Raw genomic sequence first — 23,549 nt, 5'->3', positions numbered from 1 at the left:
ATATGCTTGTGGCCAGCATTCAACAAATGTGGGACAGCGATTTATACATTTGTGATCATGAATCCTCTTAATGTTTCATTATGCTTCATTTTGAACTTTGTCAACCTTTTCAACTGTGGCTTTAGTTTCAGGATTTTCTTCATGTGGATAATCTTCAATGAAATTCATTTGAATTCAGTGATGCATTCCTTTTCTGTTGGAAATTGGCAAGTTGAAATGTTGTTTTTGTTGTTGTTGTTGGCTTCATTCTGAAGACTGGTTTGATGCAGAGTTGCATACGAGTCTGTCCTGCATAACTATTTGAGCCTACATTATTTGAACCTGTTTACTGTATTTGGTACTTGGTCTCCCTCTGTAATCTCCCCCCCCCCCCCTCCCCCCCCCCCACCCCCAACAAACACACACCTTTCTCCATTACCAAATTGACAGTTCCTTGATGCCTCCACCCATCAAATCTTCAACATTCTCCTGTAGCAGCACATTTCAAAAGCTCTTTTCTCTTCTTGCCTGAACTGTTTATCAGCCATGTTTCAGTTTTGCACAAGCCTACACTATGGACAAATTCTGCTGGATAATACTTAAATTTGTATTTGACTGATGACCAGCCCCGTCTTTGCTTGGGCAGTGCTAAGCATGTATTGCTGAATGATTTGTTTGACAAACCAGTAATATTATTTATGGGCCATTGCGTAGAGTTATGTTTAACACAAGCGAACAACATAAGGTACCCCCCCCCCCCCCCCACCATTGGGCTCGCCAGTCTTTGGTGTGTTTGTGCTTGGCTACCATGGGTCCCCAGCCTTTGCAGCAGCTTTTCGCTTCTGTGCTGCATGTCTATCCTCTTGCTGTTCTTTCTCCCTCCATTGGAGAACATGTCTGGAATGTTGATGGAAATGTTTTCTGTATATTCAGTTGTCGATATCAGAACAGGCTCTCCATTGTCTTTCGTTCCTTCTTTCTGTTTTTCGTCCCTCTTCTCCTATCCTTCCTCCACTTTGGTGTTCGAGGTTCTTCGTTTTCTACTTCCTCCCTGAGTGCTCCTGAAGGCCAGCCAACACATCTGACGTGTAACAGGTGACTGGGTAATGCATAATTCCCAGCCCCAGGTTTACAGGTAGGGTTCACATGTAACCCCTGGTAAAGGACAGGCTTAGGAAGGGGTGATTGCCTGAGCTGCTACCTTCCTAAACTGCCAATTGGTCCCTCTGTCAGGTGTTTGGGAGGAGTGACGTGAGTTGTAAACAGTCACCTAAGGTGGTTGCATCCCATTCTGAAGAGAGCCCCCAGTTGGAAGGAGCGAGCTGTTGGACATTCTGGCAGTCATGGGGGATTTTCTCGCAGTGAGCCAATCATCTTTTCCCCAGTCAATGTCTAGCAAATGTAAACGGAATCAGGCTAACGATTCAAAGACCCTCCCATCTGCACCACGGTTCCTTGCGGTTTCATGTACTGAAGACGACCAGTCCTTCGCTACAGTAAATCCGTATTGATGCAATTGATGGCCCTGTGAAAACTTGCTCTCATTTATGAAGTGACACTTTGCTTTTGGACACTACTACTGATTCTCAAGCATAACAACTGCTTGCAGTTTCGCTCCTCCATGGCTATCCTGTTTGTGTCAAGGCCCATCGAATGCTGAATTTTTCCTATGGTGTTATTTACACCAGGCTGCTCAATGGTCTGACAGGCAGAAAACCAAACGTACCTCTCTGATCAGGGTGTCATTGCAGTCCACTGGATGATGAAAAAATAGCTGCATCCGTAGTGCCTACATGCACTTTTTTTCTCTCATTTGATAGAGTGGTGCTTCCATCAAAGATCAAAGCAGGCTATGAAGATATCACAGTATGGCCATACATTCTGAACCTGATGCACTGCTACCAGCGTGATCGTTACAACCACACTCTAGATCCTGTCGACTTCCAGCCAAATGTGTAACCTGTGGTAGAGATGCTCACGAGGGTGATCGTCTGCCTCCTCCTCCCCACTGTATCAAACTGCAATGGCGGCCATGTTGCCTTCTCCCGAGATTGTCCCATGTATCTCGATAAGCAGGCTGTCCAGGAGAAGTGGGTGAAGGAAAATTTGCCTTACCCTGTTGCTCACAAGTTGTTGGCTGGTCTGAAACCCTGCGTTCTACCATCTGGCACCGACAGAACTTTTCTTGCTACATGTCACTCCACGAAGGACACGGCCACACAGTCATGTGACGTCAAATTTAGCACCGCGGTTGTGAAATCGCCCAGCATCATGGCAGCATCTCCATCTCCTCCTCTAGCTTTGCAACAAGCCACCAAACTTTTGCCTCAACGGGCAAAGTCGTCAGCTACACAACTGGCAGAGCAGAAGAAATACTCCTGCAAAGACTTCCTACATTCCTCCAGCCAATAAACATCTGAGTCTTCTTGTGCCAACCGGAAAGGCTCGAGGAAGTCAAACAAAGGGAACTTCGCTGACTATGAGATGCTCTTTGACGGTGTTGCCATGTGATACCCTCTCCTGACTGATCTCCATGTCGCCGGTGTGCACCACCAACCGTTTCTCTGCCCTGGACTTTGCACACAGACAGAAGGAGAATGCTGACGCCTCTGTAGACCTCATGGAGCAGGATTCTCGGACCTCTGTGCCCTGTAGCAGTGAGTCTTCAAAGGCTGGCACACGGCAGCTGCCAAGGTGACACCCCCTCATTTTTTTCCTCATCATGATTCTCCTCCAATGGAATGTTCATAGCCTTCGATCCAACCAAGAGGACTTACAGTTGCTCTTAGAATCGCAGCGTCCTCTGCTACTCTTAACTCCAGGAAGCAAAATTACATCCTCGTGACCGCTTTGAGCTCTCACATTTCTTCCCAGTCCACTTTGACCTTCCACCTGAGGACGGCATCCCATCTCATGGGGTAGTCATGCTGCTGATCTGGGATGATGATCATCGTCAACCCATCTCCATGACTACCCAGCTCCAAGCTGTTGCAGACTGCATTTTTCTTTCTCATTTGACCTCTCCATCTTTTGGGGAAGCCACCACATCCCTTTCTGCTGCTTGGTGACTCTTAATGCACACCATCCCCTTGGGGTTCTCCCAGAAGCTGTCCGAAAGGTGCCCTCTTGGCTGGTCTTGTCAATCAGTTAACCTTATCCGCCTTAAGGTGGGGACGCCCATGTTCCTTTCAGACTCTGCGCACACCTAGTCCCATTTGGAACTACTCTTCTGCCACTGCATCATCTCAAGTGGTCCGTTCTCTATGACACAATACTCGAGTGACCATTTCCCATGTGCTGTCAGTTTGCTGACTCCTACTGCACCTCTGTGCACACCCAAATGGCAGCTTTTGAAGGCCGACTGGAGGCTTTACTCCTCTCTGGCGACCTTTGGCGAACAAATTTCCTCAGTTGTGATGACCAGGTAGAATATTTTACAAACTTTATTCTTACCGCCGCAGAACGTTCCATTCCTTGCACTTCCTCTTTATTGTGCTGTGTCCCGGTACCTTGGTGGACTAAGGCATGCTGCGACGCAATTCGCACACGGAGACGTGCTCTCTTTGTTTTTAACTGTCATCCCACGATAGCTAACTGCATTCATTATAAACAGTTTTGTGCATAGTGTTGTCATGTTCTTCGGGATAACAAGAATAGCTAGCGGGATTTTATTTACTAGTTCTTTTAACAGCTCCACTCCCTCCTCCATCAACTGGGCCAACCTCTGGCGGTTCTCCAGGACCAAAGTCTGTCCCACAATTCCAGCCTGACAGTAGCAGATGATGTCACAGTCGACCCTATTGCTATCTCCAACACCTAGGGCTGCCATTTTGTGGAGATTTCGAGCTCCTCCCCCATCACCCGACCTTCGTCCATTGGAAATGAGTGGAGGAGGCTCAGTCATACTTTTCTCTTCTCAGAATTGCGAGTGCTACAGTGCCGCCTTTACCTGAGGGAGGTAAATCATGGCCTCCCTTCATGCCCATCCTCTGCCCCAGGGCCAATCAATGTTCACATTCAGATGTTGCAGCAGTTTGCTCTTGTGGGCAAGCATTTCCTCCTTCATACATACAACCGCATATGGGCAGAGGGCATGTTTCCCAGATGCTGGCGTGAAGCCACTGTCACACCCATCATACCCATGCCTAAGCCCAGTAAGGACAAACACCTTCCTTTTAGCTACAACCACATTTTTCTCACCAGCTATTTTTGCAGGGTGATGGAACGTGTGATGCATGCCTGGCTGGTATGGTGGCTCAAGTCTCGCAGTTTACTAACCATTGCACAGTGTGAATTTTGAACGCATTGTTCTGCAGTTGACCGGCTTGTCACTTTGTCCACCCATGTCATGAATGGTTTTCTGCGGAAATCCCAGACTGGCCATGTTTTTTTGATTTGGAGAAAGCTTATGACACCTGCTGAAAGACTGGTATCCTCTGTACTATCTACAAATAGGGTTTCTGTGGCCGCATGCACTGTTTCCTTCTGGAATTTTTAAAAGATGTGGTTTTCAATTTATGTGTGGTTTCTGGTGGTTCTACCTTGTCGGACACCTTTATCCAGGAAAACAGTGTGCCTCAGGGTCCTGTCTTGAGTATAGTCCTGTTTGCTATCGCCATTAACCCTATAATGATCTGTCTCCTGCTGGGCATTTCGGGCTCCCTTTTTGTTGACTATGTTTGCCATCTATTGCAGTTCTCCATGAGATTGTCTTATTGAGCGGTGTCTTCAGCAATGACTTGATCGTCTTCATTCATGGAGCATTGACAGTGGCTTACGTATTTCCACTGACAAAACTGTTTGTATGAATTTCTGGTGGCACTATTGGTTTTTTCCATATTCTTTGCATCTTGGGCCTGTTGCTCTTCCGTTCCTTGAAACTACGAAATTCCTGGGGCTCATACTCGATAGGAAACTTTCTTGGGCTTCCCATATGTCTTACTTGGCAACCTACTGTATGTGGTCCCTCATTGTTGTATGTGTCCTCAATGGTACTTCCTGGGGTGCAGATTGAACCACCCTCCTCTGTTTGTACCAATCCGTAGGCTGTTTGAACCTAGACTGTGGCTGTGTTTTTTATGCATCTGCACATACGTGCCTCTTATGCTGTCTCAGCAGTATCCACCATCGTGTTAGCCATTCAGCCACTGGCGCCTTTTACACTAGCTCTGTTGAGTGACTGGTTGCAGAAGCTGCCGAACTACCACTGTCCTATGGCTGTGGACTTCCTCCACAGCAGATATGTATGCCATTTGTCTGTCATGCGTGGCCACCCATCCTATGCGTCCTACTTCGATGACTCCTCTGATCACCAAAATGGGGTGCGTCCCTCTTCCCTGTTACCTCCTGGAGTTTACTTTTGTCTCTTGCTCTGGCAGGTTAACTTCACGCTACCTGCCATTTTCCCTACAGCTGTGAACCCTTCAACACCTTGGCTTCATGCGGTGACCTGTGTTCACCTTGGCCTTCATTCGCTTCCTAAGGACACTACTGCACCCTTGTTCTACCCATTCAGCTTCGTGACCTTCGCACGGAACTACACAATAATACCTTTGTGTACACTCATGGCTCTTGGACTGCCTGGTGTTGGGTGTTCCTTTGTCATTGGTACCGACATTTTTTGATATCAAAGTCCAGAACACTGCTCAGTATTTACAGCAGAGCTCTTCGCCCTGTGACAGGCCATGCAGTACGTCTGGCAACACAGGCTTTTCAATTGCATCATTTGCTCCAACACTGTCAGTGTCCTTCAGAGTCTCTGTGCGTACACCATCCATCTCTTAGTGCAACGGGTACAGGAAAGCTGCCACTTGCTCTCTCTTGTTGGAGCCAGTGTGAGGTTTGTGTGGGTTTCTGGTCATATCAGTCTGACAGGAAACGAGGCTGCTGAAGCTGCTACAAAGACTGCATTCCTTGTATCTCAGCCCACTAGTCCTTACATTTCCTCCATTGATCTCTGTGTTGCCGTCTGTCAGCAGGTGGTGTCACTTTGGCATCACCACTAGTTCTCCCTTCATGGGAACAAGCTCCAGGTTTTTAAGTCTCTCCCAGTGTGTTGGACAACCTTCTCGGGACCCTCTTGTCATGAGGAGATCATTTTAGCTAGGGTATGTATCGGGCATTGTCTTTTCAGCCATCACCATTTGTTAAGTGGTGCTCCCCCACCACTTTGTGCTCATTGCTCTCAACCTTTGACGGTCCGCCATTTCCTGAAGTAATGCCCTTCGTTAACCACTTACATTCCCATTTGTTTTTGTCTGAGTCATCGGTGACCTGTCGACAGCGTTTTACTTTTTATCCATCATACCAGTATGGTGAAGGACATTTAACCTTTAGTTCAGGACCTCTGTTTTTGTATGGCATGTTTTATAAATCTTTCTCCACATCCCTGGTTTTAGCTGTCATCTCTTCCGTTGATTGGGATTAACGTGTAGTCGTTTTTAACTCCCCTTTTCATCTTTGTGTTCTACAGTCCTGATGTGGGGTCCTATGACCTAGTTGTTTTTGTGCCCTAAAACAAAACAAACAAAGCAATAGGCAACTGAACATCACATCAGTATAACTTCAGTGATTAAGGTCATGCATACCAGCAAAGTTGTCAGGAGGCACGAAAGTTATGTGTTTTGTATTTAACTGGCTTTCGGAGTTACATTTCGTGGCAGTGATTGGAGTGGTGGGCTACTGCCCCATCCAATCCATCCTGAAGCAGTCTGTATGTTAGTGAAAACCATACCAAAATCACTACAGTAGTTCCTGAGATTAGACTGGACATACAGATAGAAAAATGTGTCGGGGCAGGGGGATTTAAGTTATAAATCATACAGAGCAACATATGTATAGTATATAAAGTCTGGTAATAATAGTTTCATGTGGCTCAATGGCCTAGTGAGAGTCATTCAATTAGATGCCACTTCATATCCATACTGGATAATATTGGCTTGTTCCATGAATATGTGCAGGCAGCACAAAATTTACAAACACCAGAGTGGAAAACAACAATAGGTCACACAACAGTGACAGTGGGTTTCGGATTGAACGAGAACTGTCACTGCTGCAGGAAGCGGTGAAGATGAAATGGACGCTCTCGATCATGTAGTAAGAGTCTGTGCTGCTAGTTGTATCATTCATCTGTAGATATGGTATTGTCTTCGTAGTTGTGGCAGATTTTAATTCATTATAAGTGAGGCAATATGCCCGATTTAATTATAAATTGTATACACAAACCTTTCTTGTAAATCAGTTTACTTGTTAGTAAAAACCGTATCAAAATCATTACAGTAGTACCTAGCCAGAATAGACAGACAGAAGTGAGCAGGGGACTTAAAGTTTATATATGTAGAAGAAGAAGAAGAAGAGGAGGAAGAGAGGCAGGAGAATGAGAAGAAGAACACTGTCTCTGATAGAATTACGATGTCTTTGGCCGACTTGAAAGTTATCACTTCTTGTCCCTGAACTTATTTTTTTAAACCCATTTCCAAATTTCCCCTTGAATTTCTTGACTGCTTTCTCAACATACAGATTGAATAATATCAGGGAGGGACTAAAAACTGGTCTCACTCCCTTGTCAAATACATCCTTTCCAAGTACATTGACTACATAAGCTGTAAATAATCTTTCTCTCCCTGAATGTTATCTCTACTATCTAAAGAATTTCAAAGAATGTGTTCTAGTTGTCATTGAGAAAATCTCCTCTAAATCTACAAATGCTATAAATGTAGACATTAAAAACAAAATTTAATGATAATGTGGAATTACAGTGTAGCCGTTTGAACAAAATGCACAACACTTTTAAAAGCAGTGTGAACCAGACTTGTGTTTTTCTGGTTATATAACTGTGCAAAATTTGTATATAACAAAAGCAAATTTTCAATAGTAAAAATGTTACTCCTGTGCCAGACTACATTAATAGCATTTGTCGATTTAGAGGAGTTTTTCTCAATGACGACTGGAACACACACTTCGAAATACTGTAGGTAGCAGGGATAAAACATTCCGGAAGAGAGAGATTGTTTACAGCTTCTACAGTTAATGCACTTGAAAAGGGGAGAGTATTTGACAAGGGAGTGAGACATGTTTGTAGACCCTCCCTGATATTATTCAATCTGTATGTTGAGAAACAGTGAAGAAATTAAAGGGTAAATCTGAAATGGGTTTAAAAAATAAGTTCAGCGAGAAGAAGTAATAACTCTGATGTCAGCCAAAGACATTGTTGATATTGTACTTACATGAAAAATTCATAGGAAGTGTGTGTTTTGTTTCAGAGTGTTGGTATCCAATTTCACTGAAGATCAACTGGATAGATATGAAATGTACAGGAGGTCAGCTTTTCCGAAGGCATCTATTAAGAGGGTAAGTTCATTTATAAGCATATGTAAGTCAGAAAGCAGCGTGTTGATGAGATGAGTTAGTAAGGAATTTATGATTTTATGTATGAGTGTAGATTCCAACTTACCAAATACAACTTAGGTTGAGAAACAGACAGAAAACTATGATAATATGCTATGCTTTCCAAGTTCTTCAAAGCCTCACACCATAGTGAATTCTCCAAGAGTGAGATAATATACAGTTGAACAATCCTAACTATTTGTCACAGGTTGTGACATAGTCACAGCAAAATTTTCGTGGTGATGCAGGAAGATATTTACATATTTTTTATATCAGTTATGTATGACAAAAATATTCATAAATCAGGTTGTAAATTTCAGTCAGTAATGACCACCTTCAGGCCTGGGAACACACGTTGTGGTAATCATATCAAGTCGGCATATGTAAAAATGGCACAACCATGGATATTAGCCAAACAAGCTTTGTTGTATCTATATAAAATGTAAGTACTACATGCATAGTTATAACAGACGTGCCGATTCTGAATAATCTTATTGGACTCAGTCTAATGAGTTTCTTCAGGAAGTCAGCATGTCTTTTACAACTATGCCTGTGGTACTTAACATTTTATTAGCATACAACAAAGGTGGTTTGGCTATAAACTGTGATTTACCTTATTTACGCATGCCAGCTTGATATGATTAACACATTGTGTGTAATCGGGTGTGAAGATGGTCTTTATTAACCAAAATTAATTACTGGATTTATAATTGTTTTTGTGATACCTAACAATTAGCATTCTGTCATGTTCGTATGCTGTGGTATGAAGTTAATTTCAGTCTTATTTAGCCTTCTTGGTGTTACAATTTTCTCACATGTTAATGTAAATTATTTTTTCCTGTGACCATCTTCCAATTACTCCATGCTTCAGATGACAATGAATGCTTTGATAAATCTGTTGTGCCTTCAAAAGCAGTTGGCTGTTTTCTCAGTTTTATACATCTTCTTCTGTGCATGAATGTTTATTCAGTGTTTGCAGTTACTGCAGCCAGCAGCCTAACCACCTTCATTTGAAACAACTATCAGTAGAGACCACAGAGAGAATGTAGTGCTGCAAGACAGTTTGCTGAAAACTGTTCTTTACTCTAAAAAGTTAAAGCTATCACCCTCCTAAAGGTTGGTTTGAACATATAGTTTATTTAATAGACGTGGTTCTTTTGCCTTCCTCTTAGCTTTCAAATGATTCCAGCTAGTTATAAAATGACATATAATTTAATATGGGTTCCAAACCACAGTGCAACTTTGCATGTTTCACATTAACAGATCATTGTCAAACGTGAAAAGGATTGATAAGTAACAGAAAAAAATCTTTGCATCAATTCATAATTTAACCCAGTACCTTTTTATCTGCAGAATAAAACTTACCCTTAGTCACAGACATGTGTTTGTAGGTAGAAAGTAACTAAAGGTGGTGGTGATGCAGCAGTTTCACAGTACAATCATCATTACAAAATAATAAAGCAATATTCCATGTGTCCACTAGGTCAGACATCACAATGTAGTTGCATACTTCTCAGGTACAGAAAATCTATGTTGTGGTGCAGCATATCATTGATTACACCACAGTACATTGGTTATATATAGATGCACACTGGCAGTAGAGCACAAATGCAAAATCTGCACAATGAGTAATGTTGGTATGACAGGAAGATGGCAAGCACTTTTTCTGTTAGTGAGATGCTGCTTCAAGAATTGAATGGATTACAGCATCAACGTACTCAGTAATTTGCTGTAAGTAATTCATTATATGGATAAAGTTATGGGGGAAGAATATAATATGAGAATTAATAAAGCAAAAACAAAAGTAATGGCATGCGACAAAAAAGATCAAGTGAAAGTCCAAGTTCATGTAGGCAATGAACTGCTTGAACAAGTTGATAAATTTACTTATCTGGGCAGTAATATTACCAGGGATGGAAGGAGCAAGGCAGAAGTGAGAAGTAGAATTGCTCAAGCAAAGGCGGCTTTTAACAATAAGAAAAACATCTTAACATCTAAGAGCATCAGCCTTAAAATCAGGAAAAGATTTTTGAAATCATGTGTGTGGAGTGTGGCATGCTATGGGTGTGAAACATGGACTCTCGGGACAGAGGAAGACCAGAAGCTAAATTCTTTTGAAATGTGGTGCTATAGACACATGCTCAAAATAAAATGTATCGACAAGGTCACAAACGAAGTGGTTCTGGAAAGAGCAGGTGAGAAGAGAAGCTTCTGGAGTTTCATTGTTAAAAGAAGAATGCAATTTACAGGCCATCTATTAAGACTTGGACTCCTGAACACAATCATAGAGGGATATGTCGAGGGAAAAAGACCAAGAGGAAGACCACAACTGAGGTACATGGATCAAATTGTGAAAGATGTGGAATGTGACACCTATAAAGAAAGGAAGAGAAAAGCTGAAAGACTCACAGAATGGAGACAAACTACCATTGTAGCTGTTGCAAACCAATCCTTGGATTGACCACTACAGAAGAAGAAGAATTCATTATGAATTCTAGATGAATACTGACCTCCCTAATTAAGTCAAAAGAAAAAATGACCTCCATTGGAACTGACATCTGCTCAGAAAGGGTGAATTATGCTGCTACCAAAATCTTTAATCACTGATGTAATAATGTTAAATGTATGACATATAGTATACTTAAGTTTGAAAGTAGGCTAAAAGATTCCATCTGGGCAACATCTATTTCATGGCAGATTTTTATTTTTGAAGCTTGTTATGTATTTATTGCAAAAATATAACAAACATACATTTTTATTAAATTAAGTGTTCTCATCTGTATGAAATCGACTGCAAATGATAAGCATGCAACCGTATTTAAATTCAGTTTGAGTTAATATACTTCAGTGAGGAATATGTAAATGCCGAGGTTGCCATCACGGTCTCAACCCAGAATGAACAACGCTGAGTCAAATGTCATTGAATACAGATTTTCTTCACACCTCTCATTAAACCTGCAAGTTTGATCCCACTTTCAAATTGTCTTTTCCCTGCTTTGCTACTTTTCCTACACCATTACGTCATTTCTTTCTTACTCTAATACTGTGTCCAGTAAAACATGTTGGCAATGAATTGTTCACTAGATGGGAAGACCAACACCATTGGAGCAAAGTAAACAAAATTTAACATCTCACGAAAAGTTGTGAACTATCTGTAAATTGAACAGCCTGTACCCGTAGACTGCCAATACTCATGAAAAAGTGTGTTTTTGGCACGTTAGTCATGTTTCCTGAGTAGCTAAACAACAAAATGTTATACCAGCCCATCAGGGTTTGGTATCTCCCTCAACATTCTCTACATTATTCTCTATTTCAATATAAAGTAATGCAGAGTTTGAAAAGCAGTTAAAACTGCCAGATGATTTGGATGGAGACTCTCTTTTTGCCAAGCTGCCTTCAACTGAAGTAACAGTTATTAATAATTGTTCATCCACAAGTCAAATGCAAGGCTGTAATTTGTGGTCCTAAGCTTGGTGGAAGCTGGTGCTTTTGGGTTTGCAGGGCCTGTAAGATAGTGGCCTCCTTCACATGGATGAGTAATGGTTTCTCATGGCACCTGATACGTCTTCCAGCTGGCCATGTCCCTTACAAAGATTGACTCTGGCCACCAATCTTTGTCTTGTGTGCCCTTACCTGGCTGATACTTTCAATTCCTGTACCAGCATGTGCACAGGTTTGAAAGCAACCAAAGTACCTGACATTAAAACTATTTTGTAAGTGTTCCATTCTGGTATGCTCATTACACCAACAGTAAGATCTTCTGCATCTTTCATCTCAACTTGTCATTGTTGAACCAAAAAAATATGCCCCTACAGGGTGGAAGCCTTCAAGTGCAGATGGCACATAAGCTTCTGCAGGAGGAGCCACGTGTCTCCCCTGTATTTATTCGTTACAGAATTCTACAAAATTTATTTGTTGAGGTGTGACATACTTTGAAGCTGACCAACTTCTTTATATCAAAACCAGCAGCTTTAAACTCTTGCGCCCCGCCCCCCCCCCACCCCACCCCCCGTTCCTCCTGGACAGACAAATTCCTGCAAACGCCCATGAAGTGGCTGTTGCATACTGGCTACTGTATTCAGCACCTTACACATAAGGGCAACTGCATCCATCCTCATTATTAATTTTAATTCCCATGCACAACTTACGTTTTTCTTTAAACTTGTGTGTGAAGGGCATATTCTGAGATCTTCATTTCTGCTATTATATATTTTTGTAATGTTGGTTTTGCAGACGGGCTTGGAAGAAACTGTTATGTATTTACTACTCATACTTCCTTGTAGCCAAGAAATACTTACCGTATCTTGTAACTTTTAGTGTTTGTTTGTACTTTAAATGCTACTTAAAGTAAATTGTTTACACATAGGATGTATTTAAACATATTACCTAAACTCCTACTGTTTATCTTATCTTAAAGAACTGCAATTTAAACTGTGTGCAGGCTATAGTCCTTCCTCATATATTTATCTATTAACGTGTAAAAATATTAATCAATTCTCTATTTCAGTGTAGCACGATTGTTGCACTTGAGGAATGTCCTGTTATTGAACTCCTCTCCAGATTAGCTAAATTAACAGTTCAGATACTGCTGGTCCCATTTCATAGTTACAGAAGTTTAATTTTAATGCATTTATGGTTACAGCGGCTTTAGCATATCTATACCTAGAAAAGAGTGAGTTTTATAGTGCAAAAGTACATCATATCGTCATCGTACATCAAAGCTAAGTTGTAGTATCTAGTATTACGAAAATATCAGTAAATTTGTGAAGTTACTATTTTTGCATAAATTCATTATTTTACAAAACTATTAGCTAAATATAATGTGACAGTTATAATGATTTATCTTCAATGTGTAGTGCTTGAAAACCAACCTAACCTATGTTTCCGCAGCAGTAACATTTGAATTGATTGTAAAATCTTCACCTATTGACACTTTAGATCAAATCATTTGCTTTTACTGTTCGTATGGACATGATAATCCATACATAATTTTAATTCTTATGAGCAGAGTTCCTCCTGTGAATAATTTTTGTTTTCTTTTGTGAGCAAGTTTCATTACACAAAGTATTTAAGCTTAGAAGATGTGGTACATTTATGTTGTGTGACACATTTGTTGCTCAATAAATGTGTTTTTTAAATGCATTGTCAGATAATCCATTTTAGAAATACCTTAGGTATTATCTTTCTTTGAACAAAACTTTTTAATGGAAAACATTAACTGTCACAATGGACGAGTACGCAGATTGTAGCAGAATTGTCAGAGATGACAACTACACGGTGTTCAATAAGTAACTGTGCAACTCATAACTTGCCATATTAAAGTCATGGAAGTTATAAGAGATGCTGGAAGTGATCCCCTTGAACTTGAAGACACATTTGCACACATTTCTGCATTCTCTTGAATATGTTGTAAAGAACATCGGAATGATGTTCCTAATGTGACGTGTCAGTGCAGCTTGGAGTTCTTGTGTGGTGTGTGGATTGCCTTCGTAGGCCTTTCCCTTCAACGTCCCCATAGAAAGTAATCCGTTGGAGCCAAGTCAGGTGAATGTGGAGCCCAGAGTCCTCGATAGATGACACGGTCACCAAAGATGTCCTTTAAAAGTTCATTGCCTTGTGGATGGTATGTGCAGTAGCCTCATCCTGTTGGTACCATGCATTCTCAGTTTCGTCCTCATTCAGTTCACCTAGGAAGGGCTCCAGAATGCAGGTGCTGTACCGTTCTGCATTTATGGTGTCCTGAAAGCAGCTCAACCCAATGGTGTGTGTATGAGTCATGGAGCACCAAACACCAACTTTCTGATCATGCAGTGGGGACACCTTAAATTCATGCGGATTCTCAAACTATTATGGCTATTCCCATAACTGGAGAGGTGAAACCATGCCTCATCTGTGAAAAACGTTATGTCAAGAATCCCCTCACTGTTTTCCTGCAGGAAGGACAGAAACCAGTTGCAAAAGTTCACATACGCCGGGCGATCGGTGTCTCTCAGTTCATATATGACCAACATTTTGTATGGTTACATGGACAGTGACGTCAGGAGAATCTTGAAAGTGGAATCCATGGACATGTAGGCCTGCTGAGCTAGTCGTCTAACCATTTTCTTTGGACTTTGCAGCATCATGTCTTGCACATCTGCCACCTTCTCTTTGAATGTGGATGTGGGTGGCCTGCCTGATTTTGGAGCGTTACGAATGCTTCCGGTCTTTCAAAACTTGGCGATGAGGTTCCATACAGCATTGTGGTTTGGCATCTTCACTCCTGGGAACCTTGATACAAATGCAGCTTAAAACGTAACTAGGTCCAGAAGCCCAGCTGCAATGTTAAATCTAACGTAACTTCTCATACCATCTCAACTCACCAAAACTGATGTAGCAATCCCATCAGCTCAGGTTTAACATAGTACAGCTGATAGTACCATGTTTTACATTTTTGGAGGTGGTAACTTCGCTGCAGAAAGTATTGGGTCACTACCAGACATACACCAATTAATCTGTTGATAACACTTGTTTATTTGTCCCAACTTTACAGGAACCGGAACACAGCAGATAGTCCTCCAATCGTACTCCGCACTCCCGCAAGGCTTTTGACAAAGTGTATTTATACATCTTTAAACAATTACGTTCTTTGACGTTATTATGTTATTTCATGTTTGATGTTACAATTGCAATAAGTTAATCCAGCAAAAACTGACATTACAGAGTTTTAGTAGAAATTAAAACGAGTACAATGATAATGCATATCTCTGAAATTATGATCTTTTACAAGTGCAATTTTGAGACATATATACAATTAACAGTTAAGTCCTTATTATTCAGTCCAGAACATTCTCAAATATCTTTACGTAATTTAATTAATTATGCGATTTTAAGAAACAATTTTCAGGTGGTAATATTTCTACAATATCAAAATTACAATTCAAACGTTTGAAATGACATTTTACAACATTTGAAGGCTAAAATGCAGAATAATTACATACATCACAAAATCCTTAAATCGTGTTGCAAACAATTAATGAATCATTCTTCTAACATTATTTATGATACAAATTGTCTTTCTGAATCAGGTTATGTCTACAGTTTAAATGAATCTTCTCTAGTTTTCGTAATATGTGTGACATTGCACTGCATTTCTCTATAGAATGTTCCAGAAACATTAATTACGAGTATAATTTCAGATTTTTAGTTGGTGATTTCTGTAAGAATATGTTGTCCTGTCGTGCAAAGATACATGTGTTAAGCTTTTCCAAAATTAACGGTTCACACAGTTAATTTGTGTTATGGTAAACAGTGAATTTTAGTAATTGAATTGCAGTTACAAAACTGATTGAAAAAGGTTACTAACATTTATACACTATTAATTTAGTAATTGAATTATAGTTACAAAACTGAGTGAAAAAGTTTACACTGTTAATACTGATTTCAGAATGTGATCTTTCTCTTCAAAACATCCCGAAATTCATATCAAAGTGATAATGACTTATCCTAACTGTACATTACTTTACCTGATTAAGAATATAAATTCATTGCTCTGTGACACATTTAACATTTTTGTTACAACTATTTCACACTATTGCACTAAGTGACCTTATTCACTAAGTGTCCTTATACACTACACATATCTGTTGTAGCACGTATCACCTACTACGAAACCTGCTGTATCGGGTACTCCACATGACCCAATACAGTCTTCAATACTACCGAGGTAAAGTTGCCTCCATTGCAGAACACATGCTCCACAAGAAACACTCTTTGTTCAATTGTTCAATTGTCAGCATGATGATCTGGATCACAGTGATGATGTCACACAAGATGTTGGTCTTCAATCAAACTGGACCTGCGAACAAATACAAGAACCTGGTCAAATACAGTTCAGATACGTTAACCAATCAAGAATGTTGTATTAATAATTGACAATTTTATCAGTCATTACTTAGCAACCATAACATGGCACTTTCTGAAAACTCGGCAGTTAGAGGAGTGCATTATTTCCATGTGTGATGTTATAGTACAGCCTGCATGAGAAATGATGCTGGTCACTTCTGGAAGGGCAGTGAGTGTCACTACGTAGTGAGTGTCACTACGTAGTGAGTGTCACTACCATTACACAATACTTGAAAGAGGGTACCTAATCTTGGAACGTTGAGGTAATCTGAGAGAAGTGCCAGATGAGTTAAACTTTTTCCATACTGCAGCCTGCAGTAGTCTAGACCAAAAGACACGATTCAGTATAGCTGTCCCCAATATGTTCGGTGCTTTTCAGATTGAGAACAAAATAACTGAGATATCCAAAGAATTTTTGAAGCAGTCCGACAGTATATGGCACAAGGAGAAAGCAAAATGTGGGAAGACTTGTTTTAAGAAGCCCAAAGAAAGGTCCTTTTGCTGGGTAGTAGTTATGGGCCAGGAATGTCAGAACTGCTTCAGAACTCTGTGGGTGTGATTAAAGGTAAGTGGCATTTTTAAGCTAAATGCAGAGCTCAGTGATGTCATATCTTATCTAGGTTCTTTAGGGAGGATCTTGTAAAACAAGGTAATGCAATAATACTAGGGGGTGCGGTTCAGACTGCAACCTTAGTTATACAATTGAAGATGACATCAGGCACATTGATGAGGGTGCTGCTCACACTAGCGTGAAGATGGTTCCTTTTTGAGCATGTCTATAAGCCCTGGATGAACTGTTCTGTGGGAACATTACAAAATGACCGGGGGGAGGGGGGGGGGGTTTGGGAGGGATGCTCACACACAGTTGTTCATTGGCAACATCATTGAAATTTAGGTTTTGTTTCTTATTTCATAGTGCATTGTTGTACAGTTCAAATTAATCACATTGGCCTATTACTGTATAGTGTGTTTGCATTAAGTAGCCACGAAGTGGAAGGCAAGCAGACAACAACACGGTATGATGCTACTTCGAAGTAGAAAGTAATTCTTTATGCTGAAAAATATGGTAACAGGAGGGTTGGATGAGAGTTAAGTGTAGCTGAAAGTAGCATTTGCTTGTGGAAGAAACATAAATCTGTATTATTTGCAACTACCACTACTAGAAAGAAACTCACTGACCCTCACAAAGGAAGACATCTTGACATTGAAGTAAAAGTTTTGGAATTTGTCCATGAAAGGAGGAAAATGGTTAGTATGTGGTTAGTGACACCACAAGAAACAAAGCAAAAGTTCTAATAAATCAAGGAAAGAGTTTAAGGCTAGGCATGGAGGAGTTGTTCTCTAGTTCTCTTTTGAAATCTCTACGATGCCATACAGCAGTATGCCATTCTGACAAGATTTTGAGAAAAATCCTCAAGAATTTCAGCAATATGTTTTCGCACCTCAGAAAGAGAAGAATTTTTCGACAGGCCAAATAGGCAACACTGATAAGACACCGTTTAGTTTGATGTGCTACGTAATTACACAACTGATGAGAAGGGGACAAAAGAAGTTACCATCTAAACCTCAGGGTGTGAGAAATACCACATAGCTGTAATGCTGACAGTCACAGCAGATGAGCACAAACGTCTCCCTTTCTTAATCTTCCAGCAGAAAGCAAGCCCCAAGACCTCTAAAAATGAAAAGCTGTTCCCTGATGATGTCATTGTTCGAAATCAAGAGGAGTAGGAGGTCTCTGAAACTTTAATACTTGACTGGCTCCAAAACGTATGGTAACTCCTTTCTGGTGGGCTTTCCAAACTACCATCAATGCTTTGTCATGATGCATTTTATGGTTGCCTCACTGACAAAATCAAGAAACAAGGTCTACAGCCTAGCCAGTGACCTTGTTATTATTCCAGTAAGAATGACTTCTTTGTTACAACCCTTGGATGTTAGTATAAATAAATTTTTCAAAGTCTTACATTTAGAAACAATACGAAAAGTGGTTTTGTGATCCAAACTGTGAAGTGACTGACAGAAAAAATGAAGTGTGCTGCACCTGACATTATTGCACTCTGTGTTTAGCTGCCTGGAAAAGCATCGAAGCACCATTTGCCATAAAATCATTCAAGAAATACTATATTTCAAATATTCTGGATAGCAGTGAAGATGATGTACTCTGGAATAACATAGAGAATGATGGGGAAACAGGGAATGAATCTGTTTGTGATGTACACTCCTCTAAGGATACCAGTAATGATGACATTAGTGAATAACGATGAGGAAAGCATGTAATTTATGATACTCTTGTTTGCATGTTATGTAGGTAATCAAGTTGGACATTATTTTACTGATGCACCAACAAACCCTTTCTTTTATGATTTTAATTTTTAAAAATGGGGTGGGGGCATTACATTCAGTGGTGCATTAGATTTATGTAAATATCCCCTTCCCCCCAAAGTTCTGAAAAGATTGGAAAATTCAACAGACTCTGCAGACAAAAACATCTGTAACTTCTATCCTAATAGAGACAGAACTGAGAAACTAGTAATTTGGGGAAGGTTTTGGAACAAGAATTCAGCCAACATGCAGCATACCATATTTAAACAATGTACATGTTTCACCCTGAGCATCTCGAAACATGTTGCTTTCAAAATGGATGAAGACAGATATAGCTGCAGCTCCTTGTTACACTGCATAACATAGTAAAAAAAGTTGGGATGACATTCGGGTGAGGATATGTAAATTAGTATGTACAGCTGCATGATGCAATAATGCAGTACAGACTGTATGCAGATTGTAACAAAATGACATGAAGTAAAAAGGTATGTTAACTTTTAAATAGGTGGTGTGTTAGCAATACACAGTAAGGTGGCAGTGTTAATGGACCAATAGTAAGTGTTCCTAATATGCAAGGTAACACACTGTGAACTCTGACCTTCATTGATAGAAGACATAATATAACTATCCCAGCCAAATGTTTATGGAAGTCTTAGTAAATAGGTTCAGATTTACACAAACAAACATGACAAAAGTACCATCACTATTTACCTTGCCTCAGTGCTGGGTGGCAAGATATAGCACTATTTATGCATCTTTTGCTGAAATGACATACATTTCGCCTTTTGCCATTCTTACACCAACCTGTGTCCTCTTTGTCCACAGTAAAGAAGTCAGATTTCTCAGGGTACGCAAATGAAAGTGGAGGGCCATGAGGATATTGGAAGTTAATTGTAACCACACTGGTATTTTCAGTGACACTCAAAACGCATGCAAGATATCCGTGGCCTTTGTACATATAAGCAACAAACCCTGTGATATCACTGAGGTATGAGTTTTGTCGGGTTCATCTTAGAGATTTATTTATGATATCTGGTGAATTGAAGAAAAACTTTGATTTGGATATTATGGCTTGCAGGAATAACATATTGCAACTTGTGGCTATCTGCAGCTGTATGAAGCTGTGAAAACTGCTCTTGAAGGTGAGACTCTTCTTCATCATACTGTTAGTTGTTTAATGAAAGTGAAACACTATGATGTCCTTGGAATGTCATTGAAACAAGTATCTGGGTGTCTTTGTCAGAGAGTTGTAGATGCGCTGCAGTGTGGTTCAAGCAGCAACTCTCATGATGGTGCCTGGGTTTCCATCACATGGTCTTTTGCCATGTGACATGGCAAAGAATGCCTTTCTGCATAGAGTTGAAATGATTGTGATAAAGAGATATGTTTACAGAATTCTCTACTGTACTGGAGCAGCATCTAAGGAGTAATACATATACTTGGGTGTTCTGTGGAAATGTGGGATATAATGAAATTAACCAATTGATTTTGGAAAAGATGAATACTTTGTCATATTTAAGGAAATCTGATAAATAACAAATGCATTTTGATAACAACTGCATTATGATCTATTGCATGAGTTTGTGGATGTCTATAGTAAACAACAAATTGATGAGTGGTGGTCTGTGCATTATTCTAGTGGAACTCCTGGGCTTCATCCTGCAGCACAAGTGCATAGTTTTTTGCCAAATCACATACTACAGTGTGTTCATTGTCACAGAATGTCACTTTCAGATTTTGTAGAAATTCAGACTGTTAAGTGGCTGTGGAGTGCAGCAGGAGCTTTTTTATTTTATCCACAAGGTTTTCTAAGAAGTTTTCCACAGAACATGGACATGTCTGGAGAGCAGTTCTATCTGCAGATGCCAACAGTTTGTGTGTTACTTCGTCACCTCAATTTTTGTCAAACATCTCTCCTAACTCTGTCACGAAAGGATCTGTACTTGGACAGTTCTCACATGTTGACACGTAACATTTTGGCTGTGCACACATACAAATGATGTGAGCAAGACACAGTTTGTATTTGTTGACAGTTGACATCATATGTCAGCTCTTTCAATTTGGAAGCCTCCGCAAATGAGCTTCACATTTTTGTGAATCTAGCAAACACATACACCATGGGTACTGGTTGTTGGCTGGTAATGGGCAGAATTTGGATTATTCTATTTTCACTTCTGGATGTTCTTCTTTGAATGTTTGATATAGCTCCTGTAGGTTTCCCAGCATCAGTCATTTTATTTATGAACTCTGAAATCATTTTCCTTGGCAGAAAAAAAAACCTTCTTTCCAGACAACAGTGGCTTATTTATTCTCTGGTGTAGAATTCCGTGACACATTTCACCGTGTGTTCACTGAGGATATGTCTTAAGTCTAGGTTTAGGAGTCGCTAATATACAACATTCTTATTCAATCCTTCGAAGACAAGCTTTTCAAAAGAAGTGTCAATATTTGGGTCTTCTGACTGCTTGTGGCACTTTTGTGTTTATTTTGAAACATGTTAGATACTTTCTCGGGCTTTCTCTGGACATACCTTTTCTCTCTGTCTCTTCTTCACCAGGGAGCCAGGGGCTCACCAAGAGGTATCAGACTGTCATTTAATGCAACTACAGCAGTATGTATCTGACTTGTCCGAAGTGTTATGCAAGTTTGTGATTCCTATCTGTTTCAGTGAATTTGTTTCAGACTGAGGCCCTTATTGCGAAACTGGTAGATTACAGATCACAGGTAGGAAACTATGGTAAGCTTTATAAAACAGCTAGAAACAGTTTTAGTAGTGTTAATGGAAAATAGCTGTTTTCAGAGAGTTTGAAATAGCTTCCCAATCAGATATAATTGACTGAGGGCACCTAGACTTATTGATGTCCAGCTTCGGACTATTTTCCACTGCAAAATTCCCTATGAGGATTTACAGGTCAGGGATACAGTACACACAGTAGACAGCTATGTGGGTAGCAGAGTACGTGTACATCTACATAAGTACTCCACAAGCCACAGTACAATGCTGGCTGAGGGTAATTGCCCCACTCGCAAATAGAGCAAGGGAAAAACAAATGTCTTAATACTTCCATACAAGCCCTAAAGTCTTCTATTTTTATGGTCCTTACATGAAATGTACGTTGGTGGCAGTGAAGTCGTTCTGCAGTCAGATTCTACTTGCAGGTTGTCTAAATTTTCTCAATAGAGTTCCTTGCAAAGAACATTGCCTTCCATCCAGGGCTTCCTATTTGAGTCCCTGAAGCACTTCTGTAATACTTGAGGGATGTTGAGCCTACTGGTAACAAATCTAGGCAACCCACCTCTGAATTGCCTCGATGTCTTACTTTAATTCAACATGCTGGGAAAAACAATAGTGAAGAATGGACTGGGTTAGGGTTCTGCGGTCTCATTTACAGGCGAACCACACTTCCCTAAAATCTTATGATAAACTGAAGTTGAACATTCACATTCCCTACTACAATCCATTCCATTTCATTTCGCTTTGCAGTGCTGGATATTTCTTTGATGCGACTGTGTCAAGTAGCACACTACTGATGCTTTATTGGAACATTATGGGTTTTTCTTCCTACTCATCAGCATTAATGTACAGTTTTCTACATTTAGATCTATCTGCCATTCATCACACCAACTAGAATTTTTTTCAAAGTCATCTTGTATCCTCCTGCAGTCACTCAATGATGACACCTCCCTGTACACAACAGCATCATCAGCAAAAAGCCGCAGATTGCTACACTCACATGTCTGCCAGGTCATTTATGCATGTAGAAAATAAAAGCACTCCTATCACATGTGCCTGGGGTTCTCCTGATAATACCCTTGTCTCTGATGAACACTTTCCACCAAGCACAACACACTGGGTTCTGTTACTTAAGAAGTGTGGGGTGCATGTGGGTGGTTATTTTGGCTAGGCAGTAGTTTGAGGTCTTTTGATGAATGCTGGCAATAGATAGGCAGAGAGTGAAATCACACTGCGTGTAAAATAAAGACTTCAATTTAAAAAATAACCCAAAGCATTTGTAACTAGTTCCTGAATTTACTGCCCTCCAGGAAAGGTGTCACACTCAGATTGTTATTGAAACAGAGAGCTGGATTAAACACGAAGTAGATAGCTCGAAAATATTTAATGAGGGATGGAACATTTATCAAAAAGACACATGAGATACCATAGGACAGGAACTGTTCATGCAGTCAACAAAAATATGAGCTTATCGTGGTTGAAATTTAATCTGACTGTGACAGTATCTTGACACAAGTAAACAGTGTAGGTGAACTCCAGTTAATCATCTGATGTTATTATTGGCCACCCAATTCTGCTGTAACAGTTTTAGAATCATTTAAAGAAAGTCTGCACTCAGTAGCAAGGAAATACTCTCGTCACATAGTATTAATTGGAGGTGAACTTAACGAATTCTATACATGCTGGGAGTTCAATGGGTTGCTTGCAGGTGGTACAGCAGGCCGTCTTTGAAGTAGTTCTGAAAACAGTTTTCTGAGAACTGTATTGAGCAACTGCATCGGCAATCCACATGCAGTTGGAATATTTTAACCTTGTAGCTACAGGCAGGACAGACCTTACCAGCAGACTCAGTCTAGAGACAGGGATTGGGGATGATGATATCACCATAGCAATGATTTTGACTAAAGTTAATAAACCCAACAGGGAGGCAAGGGAATATTTTTGTTAGAAAGAGCAGATAACCAGTTGTTAGCACTCCACAAAGACAATGAATGGATATTATTTAGTTCCAGTGTGATGGACGTACAGTGATTAATGGAAAAGTTTAAACTGATTGTAAATAGTGCTACAGAGAGTTATTTGGAAATTACTGAGGAAGTGGAGATTGTTACAGTCTTGATTGAAAAAAAAAGACACAGAAGTGTCAACAGAAAAAATAAGTAGAACTTTGTGTATCTATATAAGGAAATTGAAGCATGTAATTATTTCCACCATCATATGTTAGTGAAAGATCTTGCTGAGAACC

General features: G+C 40.2%; 1 protein-coding gene across 2 annotated transcripts in view; it reads left to right on the top strand.

Moving 5' to 3' along the window:
• Window positions 1-23,549, top strand: part of LOC126260140 (transcription initiation factor TFIID subunit 11) — a 54,559-nt gene that overhangs the window by 26,261 nt on the left and 4,749 nt on the right. The window contains exons 2-3 of one of the 2 annotated variants that reach the window (XM_049957391.1): window positions 8,241-8,328; window positions 16,628-16,813. In XM_049957391.1, coding sequence (XP_049813348.1) covers window positions 8,241-8,328; window positions 16,628-16,807 — 268 coding nt within the window. In that variant the 3' untranslated portion in view covers window positions 16,808-16,813. The remainder of the gene's footprint in view (window positions 1-8,240; window positions 8,329-16,627; window positions 16,814-23,549) is intronic. The other variant, XM_049957390.1, reaches the window with a different exon arrangement.

The sequence above is a fragment of the Schistocerca nitens genome, chromosome 5 (genome assembly GCF_023898315.1).
Source record: "Schistocerca nitens isolate TAMUIC-IGC-003100 chromosome 5, iqSchNite1.1, whole genome shotgun sequence".
NCBI lineage: Eukaryota > Metazoa > Arthropoda > Insecta > Orthoptera > Acrididae > Schistocerca > Schistocerca nitens.
This window is presented reverse-complemented; position numbering and strand designations above follow the sequence as displayed.